General features: G+C 38.4%; 1 protein-coding gene across 7 annotated transcripts in view; it reads left to right on the top strand.

The window, feature by feature from the left end:
• Positions 1-13,441, top strand: part of LOC109612756 (uncharacterized) — a 51,871-nt gene extending 38,430 nt beyond the window's left edge. For 6 of the 7 annotated variants that reach the window (XM_059121554.1, XM_059121553.1, XM_059121558.1 and 3 more), the window contains 6 exons: positions 7,080-7,192; positions 7,765-7,913; positions 7,980-8,434; positions 8,506-8,605; positions 8,686-8,878; positions 11,009-13,441. In XM_059121554.1, the coding sequence (XP_058977537.1) occupies positions 7,080-7,192; positions 7,765-7,913; positions 7,980-8,434; positions 8,506-8,605; positions 8,686-8,878; positions 11,009-12,412 (2,414 nt within the window). In that variant the 3' untranslated portion in view covers positions 12,413-13,441. Of the gene's footprint in view, positions 1-6,793; positions 6,979-7,079; positions 7,193-7,764; positions 7,914-7,979; positions 8,435-8,505; positions 8,606-8,685; positions 8,879-11,008 lie in introns of those variants that run through there. The other variant, XM_059121555.1, reaches the window with a different exon arrangement.
• Positions 13,442-18,517: the final 5,076 nt, after the last annotated feature.

The raw sequence follows: 18,517 nt of genomic DNA, 5'->3' as shown, positions 1-18,517 counted from the left end.
TGAGTGAATGATAGACGACGTCAACAGGTTTCTTTCTTTTTCACAGATATTCGAATTTCTTGGCCATGCAACGTCGTTAATTTGTTATTCTGCTAAGAAAAGTAATAAATTTGTTTGTTTGTTTGTCTGTCTGTCGGTCGGTTCGCTCGTTGATTCGATTGGGGTCTGGGAGAAAGTTAATTAAACACGGACATATTCACCGGCACTTCAGGCACTTATCTCCGAAAACAAAAACACGATGTTTGCAATTTATTAAAGTCGAAGCAACCACGCCACTGACGCTGATACATTCTACTAATGCTGATAATAATAAATTAATAACCAAATATATAAATAAACTAATACAAATAACATATTGAGGTAAGGGCTGGGGTTATCGCCACGTCCTTCGCCTACCAGAAGAACCACGACGATGTCTTCTTCTTCTGCTGTTTCTTCGTCAGTTTGTACACATCCTTGAGGAAGTTCTCTACGGTCGGCTCCTTTTTCTTGTGGCTTTTGACGCGGGTCTTGCGTTGGATTTTTCTGGTCCCACGACGAATTTGACGCATTAGACGATTGATGTACTTGTTCCACGAAGATTTTCTAGCCTCCCCGGTAGACATGTCACCGTCCATGCTACGCTCGGCAGGTATGATTTGTAAGCGGGCGTAATCCAATGAGTCTTTAGCGGAATTATGGCCTTCGTCCTCTGGCGTGAACGCCACGATGAAGTAACCACGACCCTGACGTTGACCACTGGTGGCGCGTGGTTCTACATCATCCGGTAGTGCAGAAGCGGCTTTCTCATGATTTTCACTGTCTTCAGTGATTTCATCAGCGTTGGGAAATGATATGGATTTAATAATTTCCGTAATTTCATCATCCGTCAATGCATCGGCGGCTTTTCTTAGGCTCGCGTCTTTAAACGATTTGCCACCCCGTTCGGAGAGTTCCAAAGTTGGCTGTGTGCTGTCAATTTGTTCATCGAATTCCTTCAGCTTCAGTTCGTCTTCGCTCAAATCCAACTCCATCACAGTGATTTTTCTATCCTCGTTCGCTGGGCGAATTTCACTTGCAATTTCATCGCCAACAACGAGCGATGAGAATGAGACCAAGTATGCCAATGTCAAAATCCGCAAAAGTTTGACTGTCATTTTGCAGGTGCTGGTTTGAAAATTTGACTAAACTCGTAACAGAATATTCAAAGCTTTTTATACATCGCATCGTTTTTGCAGATGACCAACAAAGCCATGCCTTGCTGTTAAATAACAATGCCGATAGATGGGCAGCTGCTGCTGCTCAACGAGACTACGATTGCCTGTTATTGTGGCGTGCCAGGGAGAGCGGTATATGCGTATTGCAGACGGACCACCGCCATGATATAATTAATGGTCCCTTTCAAGCACACACTCAACACACACACATACACGCACAATAGGTTGAGAAATCAATAATTCATTCACCGAAGTCGATTCGATGCCGCTGTCCATAGCCGAAGAAAGTTAAGTGATCATCGCAATATCAGTGAATTTCACTTTTGTTGTTGTTTCTCCCTTCGAATCAAAACTCAACTCGAAATGTTAATTCAAATCCATTCATCGCTAAAGACTTGCGCGCACCGCATCGACCTTGCTGCTGACTCATCGTCACCGCTGGTCACTCGTCAAAAAGCCACCGTAACCATAAAGTTCCCGCAGTAGATATTTGTATCGAAAACAGCAGTAGGTTCTCAGCTAGATCATCATCCCGTGGGAGGTACGCTCACGGTGTGAATAATGATTAGAGTTTCTAAATCAAGTGTTGTCGGCACTTCAATGGCTCTCGAAAGCCATTGAATTTACTCAACTCAGAGGAACAACGATTCGGTGTGGTGTTCTAATGCACCCAATTTCAATTTTATTAAATTTTCTTATTTCGATTCTATTGCCATTTCGAGATCTTGGAAATTAGTAATTAGTATATCGAGTGGGGTGATTGGGCCTCCAGTCCAACCGACTGTGATCAAGGCACCATTGCTTATTTCCTTGTTTCCCCAATATCGACAAGGAGGCACTTTCGTGCTATCCACATTATGGCAAAAATGTTCAGTGTGTGTGCGTGTCTGTGTGAGTGGCGTTCAATCTGAGCATGGGAGATTGAAAATCCTTTCATTTGTATTTTATGGCATTGTTGGCTTTTATAGGCATTGCGATGTTTGTTAGCCATCGCAGTAGTTATCACTTTTTATGCGTTTCCTTGATTTATCGGTCTGGTGGAAGGTTCCCACTTTGCCATAAACGATTTCCTTCCTTGCCATGTGTTGATGCTCGTTTGTCGTTTATTGTTGTAATTCTGTTTTTCTTTCTCTCTCACAGCTCGGTCGGGACTTTCACTTTCAAAAAAAAAAAAAAATAACAAAAAAAATGAAAAATAACGCAACAATCAAAAGACATGGCTTGTATTTATGCGTGTAGATGTGTGCTTGTGTGTGTGAGTGCATTGCAAATATTGTTATTTTATTGTCATTGCTCGCAAGCTCTGGCGTACATTTTAAATGTTTGTGCGGCAGCATCATCTATGACAGAGTATCGCTGCAACAACGATTGGCATTTAACAAAATTTGGAAAATCGTGTAAATCGCTTTTGGTTGTCAATTGTGAAGCTTGTTTAGTTTCAAATATTCGTAAATAGTAACGTTGGTCCGGACACACACACACACACACACGAATACACTTACATTAGTTAACTTCGTTAACAATTCATTCCTTCAAATGCAAGAAACTGCCATTCCATTTCACGCACATTCAGCCGACCGGCTGTTTGGCTTGCTGGTCTTTTCCATACATGGCTTACAGTCCGCCCGATAAACAGTGGGACCAATATTATCGAATAAATTGATGATATTGACTGTTCGCACATTGTCTGTCGCCTAATCCCCCCACAAAGTCAAACAATGATGCCTACGTTGACACACGACAAATCCGCGGTAGCAGGTGGTTACATTCGCTATTTGGAATAAGTCAGTGTCGATGAGGTAGTTAGCAACGTGGATGAGCGATATTTCCTGGTTGATGGTGTTAAATATTCGAATTATCAAGTAATCGTTAGCTTGCGATTGCATTCCAAGAGACAGCAGCAGTAGTTCGATGACACCATCAACGCAATGCGAATGCAGTTTGATTCTCATTCAAATAGTGTCCTAGAATTTCAGTATTTTATGAGTTGTCATCTTTTGAAAGCGAGATGTCTTTTTTTTCCATGGGAACATTTAAAAGCGTGTTCTGTAACATTGACGTTTTTAGTTGTGACAATTTTAACAATTACAAATAAGCATGTAATACTGCTACCAGCAATATTCGTAGAGAGCAGTAAAAAATGTTGATGTTCCACGAGCACTTGAAGCCTGCTGTCCCGTCATTTTGCAGTGCATATCGGGGAGAATGAAGTCTATGAGATCGAAGATAGAGATTTAGTGTTTTCGTAACACCCATGTTTTTTGTTTGTATTTTTGTTTTAACATAAAAATTCCGTCTGCCGCGAGTCGGCAAAAGCACGCATCTTTCCGGCATGACAGCTATTTTTATACCCCACAACACTATGTTTTGGAAGTAATATATATTTTATAGGGCTAAAAATTATGTAACAGCTCGAAATATTTGTCCTGCATATAGGAATGTATATATAAATCTTCCTATCTCGCCGAACTGAGTCATTCTAGCTATTTATGTACGTCCGTCTGGCCGTCTGTCCTTGTTAATTTGTAATTACGCAATTGTAACCCGAACTCACGAAATAACCTGATCCTCGCGAAATTGAGCATGGATGTGGGGTTATGTTCAGAATAGAAGCCTAGTGCTTTTGGAGATGATCGCAAAATATTTATTTTTTTTTGATTTTGCACTTGCTCTACAGGCTACAATAATACACCAATCGCCGGAAAGGAACAAAGGAGTTCACATTGATGCAGATAACGAGAAATGGAAAAATTAACTATTTTTTTACATTTCTTAAATTTTTGTCATATTTTACATCCCAAGCTTTATTTTTAATTTGACTTAAAATTTTAAATGGTACATTTTCTAACGTTTTTCTCCACACGGCAACACTATGTGTTGACATACATATCGTAATTATCGTCCGATCCTCACGAAATTTTGCATGGCGGTAGGGCTAGGCCAGAATTGAAGCGTATTGTTTTTGAAGATGTACGTTTGGGGGTCCAAAAAAAAAAAAAACAAATAAATAAATAAATTTTACTGAATTTACAGTCAGTTTTGAAAAAAAAAAACAATCTACATGCAATATTGCATGAAAAAAGTTAAGAGTGAGTTAAGAGCAGGACAAAAGTGTAACATTTTGGATGACTTTTGACTTATATAGTGTAAATATAAAGGGCAAGTACCTCCGGTCAAAACGCAAACGTAACATTTGTGCAGGGATGTATGACATTATTTCAAAAACAAAATCTACCAAAATACCTATTTATTTTTGTATTTCTTTTTCAACCTAAAAATTCCATCTCCCGCGAATCGGCAAAATCAAATACATCTTTCCTATATGGTAGTTATTTTTTTTTTCTAACTTTATTATTCCTTAACAATAATTGGTTGCTTCCTTAGCATCCTTAATTATTAACATTTTCAAAAATACAAATTGTTAATTAAATTTTGCTACTATTTAGTGAAAGGGGCGTTGATAAAAACAAATTGACAGTATTGTTATTGTTAATCAATACTTTGGAATGATGGAATTAATTATGTTCCAATATTACATTCAGTCACAGCGAATTGGATGTTTATTTTTCCGTTTTTGTTTTGGCTTTAATTTTTTGTTTATCAGTTTACGTTGGCATCGCCGACAATTTGTCATCATTCTGAGTCTGTCTCCATCTCTACGACAAGTTCAGTTCATACCCCCTTCCATTGCTTTTTGTGGCGTATTCGTCAATATTGTCGAATGATGATTGTCTGTTTAAATGGTCGACTGTAAGCACATAATGTTTTACTCCATGCTGATGTTGTTTTCGTTGTTTTTTTATGTTAGCTAATATTGTTAAACAAACAATTGCACAAAATGCCAAACATACACACGGTTTGTGGGTTTAAAGCTCATTCAGGGTAAACGCTTGTTAATGGTATTCAATTAAAATATATGCGTTTAAATTCAGCGTTGGAGGGGGAGGAGACTGACACAGACTTTTAAAGAGATACGAAAACGTCATTTGATTTAAATTGCCGTGTCAGTGTCGTAGAGTTGCAGATAATTTTTATGAATTATTAAAGCCAACGATTAGATTAAAATAATCGACAGTTTCTTCTAGATCTGGCTACTTCCAATTCGCATCTTCATTTAAAAATACATCCATTGATATTCATATACAAACTCTGAAGATTTCGTAAATAATCGATATTTATTATTCAGAACTCAATAATGATTATCGGCAATAGGAGATTCTTCCATTAGGGCAAAAGTGACTCAGCTGGTGTCAATAGACCGCAGATAATTCACCACGCTCTTCCAATATTCACCGATATGTATGTAATCTATTAATATATTTTTTGGTACTCATATTGTTGTTGCCATTCGATTCGTTTGTGGATTTAAAAGTCTGTCCGTCCTGCCGCCATTGTTATTTTCATCTCACCAACTCATCGTAGAACCATAAAATCTTTCTGTAAATTGTCATGTATTTGTAAATATTAAATAAAGTAATTAAAAAGATAATTGCCTTTATAAACAAATGGTTATTGATGGGAGTTCAAAGTACGCTGGGTAAAAGTTTCAGGTGTAAAAACAAGTTTCCAAATTCGAATACGACCAGCGAAAGCGAACATTTGAACCTTGAACATACTCAGTGCTATGTCGGTGCTAGAAGCTAAATATGAGATGTTGCCTTTTTTTGAAACAAAAGCAGAAAAACAAATCAAAATAAAATTGTTTGAAATTTAGTTTCAACTATTCCAAATTCAGTGTAATTTTGTACGCAACCTCTCCAAAGAAAACTTCCAGGAAATAACAAAGAATTCGACGGGCAAGTAGGCTAAAATTTTCCATATTCCGGGGCTACAGTTAATTTTCAGTTTCAAAAAGTGAAGATTAGATTTGAAATACTTTAAATCAGGAGTAGCTAACTTTTAGGATCTAAAGAAATCATTGGCAATGAAGCTTTCAAGCCATGAGGAGGACATTGCATTTTTATTACGATTGACAGCAAAACATTGGAATCTAATTCCATATCTTTTCCATACGCATGCTTCATTTCAGTGGATTCTCTTCCATGCCAAAATTTAAACTTAATTACAACGGAGGAATGGATGATTCATTTCCCAAAGGGTTTACCAATAATTTCAACTTAATGAAGCTCCACAAAAATAATGTTCTTAAAGAAAGAACAATATTCGTGATGGCTAGAATTGTCTACAAATTTGTCCTATGTTTGCTATAATAGCAACACTCGTTAATAATTTTGTGAAAATGTGAAAACGTGATGTTTTACCAATAAATTTTTGCTATTTTGGAGTAATGCCAACTGTACTCTCTGTCCAATTGCAAAACATTCCCAACATTTTAAGAAAAACCAATGTGGGAAGAGAATAATCCATGGATGTTTAGTAATTCTCGCGAATTTCCTACAACCGGTGCATTTTGAGGACCAGGTATCAACGGAAATTGGAATTGCGACATTTGATGTTCACTTCTACCTGTTAATCCCCCAATAAAATCAAAGGCATCTAATTTCCACGAATGAGTATGATCGCCAATGTGTATGTTACAGGTAGCATCCGTAGGCACACCCACCCACAGCGAACAGTCGTATAAAGGACCACAGCGGAATTCGAGAAGGACACAGTCTAGTCTTACGTTTCGTTACGATCGTATCTCTTTATCAATCCAAACAGTTTAACTGTAACCAATTTGTCTAACAAATAGAAATCTGCCTAGCAATCATGGTTAACTTTAATCTTAATTTTGAAAAACTTGAAAAGGACATTGAGAAGTTCACGTCAGTCGATGAACGTGAGTGTAATTTTACGAATTTCAATTATTTTTGGTTTTATTCACAAATTGAGTTATTAATTTTGAATTGATTAAATATTTTGTTTCTTCTTTACTTTCAGATCTGCAACTAGCAGCTGAATTGGGCAAAACACTCCTAGAGCGCAATAAAGAACTGGAGACACTTCTGAAGGAGCACAAGCATACCATAGAGGAACAAGAGCAGGAAATTGTGGTAAGTAGAGGGACCAGAGACAAATGCCGATTGTGAGAACTGCCTTGTGCCTCTCCCGTGACACCATTTTATGCTTCATTATTTCGGTCTTCCACTGACGTTGCGTCGTACAAGATCAATTGGTGTTCGACAGAGTTCAGTGCATAAGTAGACCGACCGATCGGCCGACCGAATTCATGCAGAAATGCATACATTTTGGGTGCAACATAAATTGTTTGGGAGAAATACAAATTTGAATGCCAATCAGGCGTATCGCCAACCGCGGCATTCCATAGCCAAAGCGTTCAAAGCGGCACTTCATCAGCAGCCGCAGAAAAAAGGGAAAAGCGAATTCGAAATAGAGTCTAAATTTATCACTTGGTATTTGTTGATTGGTGCCAGATACGATTTGACCCGTTTCTTTTTTGAAAATAGATCGCATTAATTGCATTTGGCATTTCCGTATTGTGCGATCAATCGATCGATCGGTCGACCGAAAGATGATGACTAACTATGCCATCGCTGCCACAAGACATTAATTCGCCTTTTTGTTTTGCTTCTGCTTTTGTTCTTTTGTCTTTCCTCCCCTGCAGTATTTGAAGAAACATACGACAGCGTTGCGTGAAGTGAATGATTCCCGCCTCAAGGTCTACGAACAATTGGAAGTCGGCATACAGGATTTGGAGCGTGCCAATCATCGTTTGCTCGTTGAGAATACAGCCGATAAGAAGCATATCAAAACGTAAGTGCAGCTGTAGCGTTCTTGTATCATTCTTTTGACTTATCATCTACTTTGCCTTTGTTCCAGGCTTTCACATACGATTGAGACTCTCGAGGCACGTTCCGAGGAACTGACGAAACAATTGGATGATGTCCGTCAAGCGCTGACCGCAGAGAAACGTAAAAATGAACGCCTTTTGGCGGAGATGAGTAAAATTGGCGGCGATGCCAATACGGTCAAGTTGAAGCCAACTCTGAACAGGGATGCCGCGGAAAATGAAACAAAATCGCCTCAGCCGGGCTATGACGCCAACACTACAGCGCCAGAAAATTGTAGTTTTACATTCCAATCGCCTGCTGCCCGAAACTCGACGGGCATCAGTGGCACTGATGCAGATAGCTCCTTCGATCTGAGCATGGTTGGTGGCCAAGAGGGCAATGATGAAATTATTAAGCTGGTTAGTGACTTTGAGGCGACCAAGAAAGCCTACCTGGCTGAACAGCAACGTTGTGGTGAATTGGAGGAACAATTAGTAGCCATAAGTAAGTGACTGCGAAAGCCTTAGAAGAAAACGAACGAACAGACACTAATTTCATTACAAACTATTTTCCAGTTCAAGAAAATCAAAATCTCCAAACTCGTATTGCTCAAACCAGTGCCACGGAGGAAATGAAGTCAATGCATGACGAACTTTCCATTTTAGATGAAGTGCGGTAAGTATTAACGACTCGGCTGTCTCTGATATCTCCGAAGTTCTTCCTAACTGACATTATTGTTTTCCCCTCCCCGACAGGCAAGGACAAATGTGCAGCCGCTGTCTTCGCTCGATGGATGACCGCGCCGTTGATGAGCAGTCGTCACTGGCTCCCACAGAAGAATGCGAGGAAGATGAAGAGAATAGCCTCCTGGACATGGAGGGCAGCCGTGCTGGCGACAATGCCAGCGAGCACTCACAGGCGGCCTACCGTTCCAGCATGTCGATCAAGGTGAGAAATTGTTTCTACTTTAAAACACTCTTCTATGGCTTATTGCGAGGTTGACAATGTGATCAAAAACTAATACCCAATCACGGTGTGTTCTCGCTTGCACTTGTTCGTTTCCATAACTCGCTCTCATTTCGTGCACTCGTTTCGGAATCAGACGAACGAAAAGTACCCATACGCTCATAATCGTGCATTATTGATTAACTGTAAATACGTTTTGGTGTTTCCGATCTCATTCCATGTTCTCTTGCCGTGCAAATAACAGTTTTGTTTTGTGGTGGAAAGAATGAGCTCTGCATGGCATCCACATCGCTAAGTGTTGTCTGTACTAAACATTAACGAATGTCGTCGTGTCGCCTAACTCTGTTCTTGTTTAATTGTCTCAAGTTATGTTGAATCCACACATACACACTCGCACACTCACTCTCTCTCTATATCTCTCTTTTTTATCCGTACCCGTATCCGTATCCGTTCCTGTGCCCACCAACTGTGATAATTTTAGTTTAAACTAATCCTGTTTTAGCAAAAAACAAAACACGATGATTTTTTCTATTTCTTTTTGATTTTTCTTCTTTTTGGTTTATTAGGCTAAAACGCAAGTTGGCCCGACCACTTGCCCGATTTGTTCAAACATCAACACTAAGTACCTGCATGAGCAAATGCCAATTTCGTTAGACACGGTCTTGTTAGAACTTTGGCAGAAAGCCGTGAAACGCTTCAGTCTCATGAGTTGGCTGGCGAAAATGCTGCAATGGCCGGCACTAGTTTTAAGCCGTATGATCACCTCCATACCTGACGACGATGACTTTTCGTTGCTCTTCTGACGACAGACAATAGACAAAAGACGCAACGCGACCGACATGTAGGACCGCAACAATTTCTCGTTGTACAACTAATCGTACTTAACGACTGACATACCTGCCGTCTCTCATAACACAAACTAATCGGGTAACATTCCGCTCTAACCGAGTCACAAATAGCGACCGACAATTCACGCGGCAGCGTTCCAAACGTTGTTGACATTTAAAATGTGCCAAGACTTTACATGTATTTGTTTTATTTTTATTTTATTATTTTTTTTAACAAATTTCCAATGTAGACTAATAATCTCTAGTTAGTAGGTCGATCCGTAACGGTGTGTTTTTGTGTGGATAATTTATTATTACTTTTTATGAAGTATTTTTTAGTTTTGTAAAGTAACAAAAGACGTACATATTTATTTTTATACTACTACATACTCATATTTTTGTAGCGAAGTAAGCAAAGCCAAGGGCAAAAAACGTTAAGACAGACTGCTAGACTGCGGGACAGACATCCTTTCTATCCGATCCTCTGCTCCCTTTCAGAAAACCCACCGAAATCTTGCCATTATCATTACATACAAACAAACAAACCATCCCTCGCCATTTCCCCAATCCCAAGTTAATCCCCACAGCCCCTCGATTCCTACGATCCTTTCCGATCCCCTGCCTGTCCACTTGTTCAGTAAAGTGTCCAGTGTTGTTCTCAACGTTTTTCGTTCCGTGCCGTTCCGTTTCTATTCTAATTTATTTTTGAATACATACAAATGTAGAATATGTTGTTTTTGTTTTTGTATCTGAGTTTTCTTTTCTTTCTTTTTTGGTTAACCACGAGAAAGGACAAGTTTTATGTGATATTTAAGTTTGAGAAAGTTCAATAAAAAACTGTTACAATGTTATGGCTGATGTTGTTGGTAATTTCTGCAGTGCATGAGTCCAAGTTTGTATCTACTCACACACGAACACATACATACATACACACACACATACATAACAGAGCTACATTATTTTTTATTTAACAAATATTTATAAAAACCACTCCTTACTTCCGAACTCCCAACTTCCTCTGTTGATTCATAAGGTCCTGTATCAGTCCAATAAGTCACCTTTTCCCTCTCACGTAATCTCTTCTATTGCCCCTTCTTTGCCTCGCTCTCTCTCTTTGCATTTCCTATTGATTATCGCCATCATGAATTGAATTAAAAAACAAAACGGAATTTTCCGAACGAGCCTCTTTCGAACATTGTTAATTTCGTTGCAAACTATAGAAGCATTTGTCAGTGTGGCAAGCGAGTCTTAATAACCGTCTAAACATCCCATCCCCATTACGCAGGTTATGCCTCATCATCCCGACTCTTTGGATTTGCATATTCCCGGCAGTCCGAATCCTTATCGCGACTTGGTGGAGAAGTACGAGGCGCTGCTGGAGGTACAGCGATCGTCGATTGCACGTAAGAACACCAATGGTGGCATGTCTTTGGCCGAGGAGTTCCAGTCGTCCGGCGAGTTCAATCAAACGCAGAAATTGATGTTGCAGGCAGCTCAAGCTGTGGCGTCGGACCACTGCAACACATCGAACAACGGCGATGCGGCCAGTAGCTGCAACGGAAGCATGACAAACGATGGCAAAAGCAATACCAAAGCTGATAAGAACCGCGGCCGGACTCCAACCGAATTCTCTGAGGCCGAGACCTCCTCGTCGGGCTATTCAGATGAGACCAGCAACAAGGCCACGCAGACCGACGAAAGACCCGGCTACTTCCTGTGCTCCATTGGTGATGGCGAAGACTGCAAATTCAGCATCTATGACGATGCCAGTCCAATTGATTCTCGATTCCGTAATCGGCCAGAGTATCGCGAATTGTTTAAGGAAATATTCGCCGTGTTGAAGAAGGCGGCCGAGAACAAGGAGGAAGGTGAAAAACTGCCATTGCTGGATGATACACACCCCGTGGGTGGAAACACAGCTCAAAAGGTCCCACCCGTGACTCCTGCCAACGAAGAACTTCCCGTGGACTTTGGAGATGACAGCCAAAGCATAATTTCATCGGCGGTATCGGAACAGTCGTTTGCCATGTCCGAATGCATCACCAAGTTGGAGCGTAAAACAGCCAAAAAGCACATAATCGAAAAGAATCAGGAGAACAAGCCCCCACTAGCTGCATCAATTTCCCAACTGACTTCGCCAAATGCCAAACAAATCATCGAAAACGGTCGCATCCTGACACCACTTAAACGGGAGCCATTGGATTACCTCGCCGTGGGTGTTGGCATCAAGAAGAAGAATCGCAGAAAGAACCGCAACTTCTCGAGCGACCGCTCCGAATCTCCCCTGGCCCTTCCCACACCACCTCGCATCTTTGTAGCCAGCGGCAAGAAACGCAAGGATGTCCGGCCCTACGTAGAATCTCCCATGGCGTCGAACACGAATCTAAATCAAACTCCACCCAGCAGCTCAAGGGGATCGCGCAGTGCTCCCAAATATGAATGGAATGGCAACTCGATGATAATCTACAATCGAAGTCTTAGTGGCAGAGGAGGTCGTGATGCCGATGTAACCAGCATTCCGTACCGACCAAGCACGGTTTCCCAAGATTTGCACAAGCTCAAGAAACTGGATTTGTCATATGCGGAGGTTTTGAGACGTGCCGATGCCTGCAAGTCCCACAACCAGCAGCAGCATTATCATCACCAGCAACAGTCACAGTCACAACGACGACGAAACCATCGTCACTAAACCAAACAGAGTAAACGAGACAGCAACAGCAATGCAAGAATCCCCCCTTAAGTCTACAACCATCCCCCACCCCAACCCAGTGTTATCTACTGAAAAGTGAAAGTATTAAGTAGGTGTCCCCGTTCACTCTTGCTCCGGCCCGAAATGATTGCATCCGGAGCTTCCATTCGAGGGTGCCCATGCATACCCCATTTCTGTTGCTGGCGCCCAACTCATCATCTGCCATTTATTGTGAACCTATCCCAAATTAGGCTTACAAGGATCAACTCATTTGATTTAAATTTAGTTTTTAATTTGTTTCCGAAACAAGAATGTCCTTTGCGTTTTTTAAAAACCCCTCACCCCTTTTAGCCTTCTCCGACCATCCTCTTTGTTTTATTCTCCTTTTATTATTATTATTTTAAACTAAGTCTAGATTATTGCTTTTAAGTCGTACATGCGCATGTCCTTTCCCTGTATCCTTTCTGAAATTCTGAAATAATTATGAAAAGCCGGCGATGCGTGAAGAGGCATTGAGAACTTGTGGGCTCAGCGCACAACCCCCTACTCCGCATTATTAACATAAAAGATTTATTTTAAATTATATTTTATTTGTATTTTGTAAATATTAAAAACAACCAATCAAAGAAAAAGGAGAAAAAAATTAACATTGAATCGACGTGGATAGTTAAAACACCACTCTCATTCCTGCAGCTCTTCTGTCCTTCCTCTCCATCCACGGATTCAATGAGTGAACTCGGTTCGATTCGATTCAACAAATTTAGCCATAGTTAAAGAAAATAGTCGACAAATAAATTCAACTAAAACTTAAGAAAATGATTTCCTACGGAACTTTTGAATTGACGTTAATTTATTTTCTCTCCGAATGAGACACCCTGAAAACGGCGGACAACTTACTCTCCCCAAGTTGTGACTGGGGCAGAGGCTACTACGAAAATGCGCATAATGAAAATTATGGACAGTTTATATTCCAAATAAAAATAAAACCATAAGACATGAACAAATATGAATTAATTAGATAATATAAAAGATGTCTGGATGTTTTATTGTTCTGTGGCGCAGCGTGGCGTGGGTAAGTAGTAAAGGGGGCCGGACCAACGGAAATGGCTTGATGCGAGTAAGTATTGCAATCTGTAAATGTTATTCTACGACTTGTTTATATGCACTATGTTTGTTGGGTACATAATGGCAAAAGAGGGGCTATATCTTTTCTAGCCGAAGTTAAGAGAATTTTAGTCATTATGTAACACAAAATGTTTAAAGTATGATTTGTACAGAATCCACATTTATGAACCTTTTACTTGAACTATCTTGTCCAGCGAAATAGTACTTTTCTGTATGGATGCCTATTAATAAGCATATTAATTAATTTTAGTAGCAAGGATAAAATTCCGTGCTCAATAGGTTCAAAAACATATAGTGACGCAACCAGAAATGCATTTCGAAACTATTCTGAGGGAGGATCCCGGAAATTAGCCCCATGCCTATGTCGCTTGTATCATAGTCCAGATCTATTCCAAAAATGGTAGAGAGCGCGAAATGTGGCTAAACTTCGGCGTGAAATAACTAATTAACCTAAATGTAGTAGGCAGCAGAGTAATAAAAGCTAAAACAGATTGTTGCAAAACCCGGAAATCGGGGAACCCAATCCAAAATTTGGTGAAAACACAGAAAAGGAGAAACATCTAAAATTATAAAATTTATATTCATAATTTGGAAATTTAATAGGGTCACTTGTAGTCATTATAAAATTATTTATTTTATTTAAATAAAATAATATACCTCTATTTAAATGTAAATACCATGGTTATTTGGATGGTAGATTTATTTGTCCATTTGACATCTCATTGTAAAAATACTCATAAATCCATTGTATATACACAATACTCAGAGATGGGAACTTGTTTTCTATTCAGTTATACAGTGAAATCTCCCAACGGTGGACCGAAATTTGTCCATTGTAAGGAGATGTCCGCCTGCGGGAGTTTAAATGACAACCATTTAAAATAAAAATATAAATATATAAGAAAATAAAATATAAATAAATAAAATAAATTAATTCTCAGGTACACATATTACGATTTGTTCAAACATACATACATACAGTTCTAAAGAACTTTTTTAGATTTTATTCGTTCCGACGCAAGTTTGCTTGTTATTCATTAACAGAACGATTAAATTAAAATTCAATTTAGTAGATAAGAAAAGATGAAAGAAAACTTAGGTCGATTTTGACGTTAAATTAGAGTAGACATTTTCCTCCAAACTAAAGCTAATGGAAGATTTGTATCTTGTATAATTTTTCTCATGAATTTGTAATTAATTGTGTAATTTGTAACAGATTCCTGAAGATCGTTGTCGTTGACAATCGAAATATTGGAAAAAATTAGGAGAAAAAGGAAACAAATGAATAAAATTGTTTTATTGGCCTTTAGTCGAACAAACGTATTAAAATCTACCGGGTCAAAAAAAGTAACAACAGTACTTCTCAATAATTTTTACCATTAGATCTTTCTTTCCTCTATAAAAGTTTTTATTTCACATTTTCCCACTACTAGATTTGGGCCCCATTAAGGTAGTGGCCTGAATCATTATTTTTACGATTAAAATTGCATATGGCACTTCATTTGACAGTTGAAATGATTTTGGAGTAGCATATTTTAAGGATAATAAAAATATATTTATTTTGGCTTTAACCGACTCATGATGTGTTTTCTGTAAATTACGGATTTGTTCCAATAATTCAAAGATAAGTAACAATTGAAATAGTAAGACATTGCATGCTTTTGGGCGCTTGGAATGGTGCTATTGTCGTACAGATGGACAAAGTCACAAAAACAATGTAGGGTGGTACCATAAGGGTTATAAAACGTGGACCTGCACAGACAATTTTCTGGCATAGGCTGTAGTATCCATTACGAACTTCAAATACAAAATGTGAAATAATTCCGGTAAATAATGTCGCTAAAATCATCAAAATACCGAATATCGGGTGTTCCGTTATATGGGGGCTATACGAAGACGTGGACCCGCACAGACAATTTTATTTCATAGGCTGAAGTATCCATTACGAACTTTAAATACTAAATTTGAAACAGTTCCGATAAATAATGTCTCTAAAATCATCAAAATACCCAATATCGGGAGGTACCGTTGTATGGGATCTATACGAAGACGTGGACCAACATGGCTCATTTTCTGTCTTGGGATGTAGAATCCATTACGAACTTTAAATACCAATTTTGAAACAATTCCGGTAAATAATGTCGCTAAAACCATCAAAATACCGCATATCTGGAGGTACCGTTATATGGGGCTATAAGAAGACGTGGACCTACATGGCCCATTTTCAATACCTGCAGACATAATACACATTTGAATAAAATTTTATCAACCTACTTCATTTCGTTCGGAAGCTAGACTGATTTACACAGACGGACAGACATTCCTAATCCACATAGAATTTTATGCTGATCAAAAATATATATACTTTGTGGGGTCTAAAATGTATATTTGGAGGTGTTACAAACGGAATGACAAACTTAATATACCCTCCATACAATGGTGGAGGGTATGAAAAACGGAAATTAATAAAAACAGATTTTTTGCAATAATTGTTTTCACACATTAAACATTAAACTTTTCTCCCATAGCGAAATATCGATTTTATAGATGTTTAGCGTTCCAATTACCGAGTGTTAAATTTGAATTAGAATTGTCACGAATTCGAAAGCACGATTTTTTGCTTTTAAAAATTGCTCTGTTTTTTCTGGCAGGTTTTGAACAGAGCAAGTGTTACAATTTTGCTTTTAAGCCCCACGGTACAGGGTATTATGTCTTTGTGCATTAGTTTGCAACATGCAGTAGGAAACGAAATTGATCCATATTTCGATTTATGCATGTTCGTCCGTTTGTCCATGATTTTTGTAAACAAAGTACAGGTCGCTTATATTTTCCACAAATCGTTTGTGATGCCCAAATACGAACCCCTAGCTCTCATATATATGTTCATCTCATTTCAATTTTATTGTGCGCCATATGTATAATATTCGTACAGCTTCCATACATATGTTTCATTAGACTTGGCGTTTGAGTAGCTCCATTCGTAATATGCACTCCACACCAATGATATTTGCTACCAGATATTAGATAAAGCCCAGAAATACCTCTCTCAAATTTCAGCTTTGGATATAGTTCCCATATAAATATATTTATATGATTTCAGGTTTATTGCTTACCAAATATGAACATCAGCACAAATAGGATCGGCTTTGCACATTTAACCGAATTTTTCAATTTGATGAAACCTGTTTCCCATCAGAGGCCTGTTGAACTACTCATTACGGAACGATCATCTCGCGTGAGTCGGATTAGTTTGATTCTTATTTGAGGAGTGAGTGAGTGATAAAGGAGAGGAGTGATAAAAATTAAAACGGAAAATATCGAATCTGGGCGAGGTCATGACTTGTAATATTTCTAAGCATTTCACAGTCGACATTAATTAAAATGGCAGAAGTAGTGTCAATTTTATTTCAGTGGTTTATTTCTAGAAAAAGGAAGTAGGAAAAGGATCCCATCAATGGTATTTAATAAACAAATATTTTTTAATATTTTTTTTTTGATTTTACAATATCAGCAAAGATTTTTCACACAAAACTTCGACCTTTTCGTTTACTAGACAGCGTATAGTTTCGGATAAACTCTCGCAATTTTCTTTTATTTCAAATAAGTCAAAATGCACCGACAGATCGTGTGGTGATGGAAATATTGAGATGTACCAAGTCTGGAATGGAATCTGATGTTACTTTCGCTTTTTATGAGCTTCATGGATATTCAAAATTTTGAGCCTTCGTGGGGGAGGTACCAAAAGAGATCTTATGTTAGCAAAAATGTTTCTGTGTGTGAAATATTAAGAGAACCTGGTGCCTATTTCGAATTTTATAAACGTTTTGGTTTTTGGGAATTTCTATTATTGCTTTCTTTTCTGTGCAATATTTTGAATAATTATATCATTTATTAAATGCGAAATAAGCAGCCGTTTCCTTCCCAGCTTTATACATCGCCATATTATTATACCCTCAGCCATATGGCTACAGAGAAAAAATATTTTCTGTGTAAAAAGCGAAACGATAATTCGATTTTGCTCTAACTTCTATCAGTTCTAGGTCAGGTGTGAAAATTGAAATTCGGTCCACTCCATCAAGTACCTCCCCCACAAATGGTAAACATTTTGAATAATTACAACTCTTATAAAATGTGATGTAAGTGTCCGATTGTCTTCAAATTTCACACATCCCAATATTTTTATTAACCCAAGGTCTGGCGTAAAGGTTGAATATATTGGTCCACTCCTTCTGCTACCTCCCCCACAAAAGGTCGACAATTCCAAAAAATATATTTTCTATACAGAAAGAGAAAGCATAACCTGATTTTGCTCCAACTTTGCAAATCTTAATATTTGCATCAGTGTTAGGTCAGGAGCGAAAATGGACAATATCGGTCCACTCCATCAAGTACCTCACCTACAAAATTTTGAATAATTAAAACTCTAATAAAGTGTGATGGAAGAGTCCGATTGTCTTCAATTTTCACACATCCCATTATTTCTATTAACACAAGATCTGTTGTGAAGATGGGATACATCGATCCACTCCTTCTGGTACCTTCCCCACAGAGGCTCAAAATTTTAAATATTCATGAAGCTTATAAAACGCGAAATTAACATTCGATTCCATATATTATAAAGATGGAAAAAATCGGTCCATATCTGCCCACATAGGGTTTAAGATTTTGCAGAACAAAACGCTTAAAGAAAGCGAAATAAGCATCCAACTCTCTTCAAGTTTCACACACACAAACATTATTGATGATATATATCTGTGAACCCCTTCTGGTACTTCACCCATAAATGGTCAACATTTTCAATAATTTTATCTATGAAAACTTGCGAAACAAGACAGCGATTCTTTACAACTTGCTATATCTAAATATTTCTCTCAACCACAAACCTGAGATGAACATGGAATTTATGATTTCGCATAGAATTGGATATAAATTGCCCATACCAATATTTTATTGCCCATATCAATATTTTATTGCCCATAC

Source organism: Musca domestica, unplaced genomic scaffold (assembly GCF_030504385.1).
Source record: "Musca domestica strain aabys unplaced genomic scaffold, Musca_domestica.polishedcontigs.V.1.1 2, whole genome shotgun sequence".
NCBI classification, from domain to species: Eukaryota; Metazoa; Arthropoda; class Insecta; order Diptera; family Muscidae; genus Musca; species Musca domestica.
This window is presented reverse-complemented; position numbering and strand designations above follow the sequence as displayed.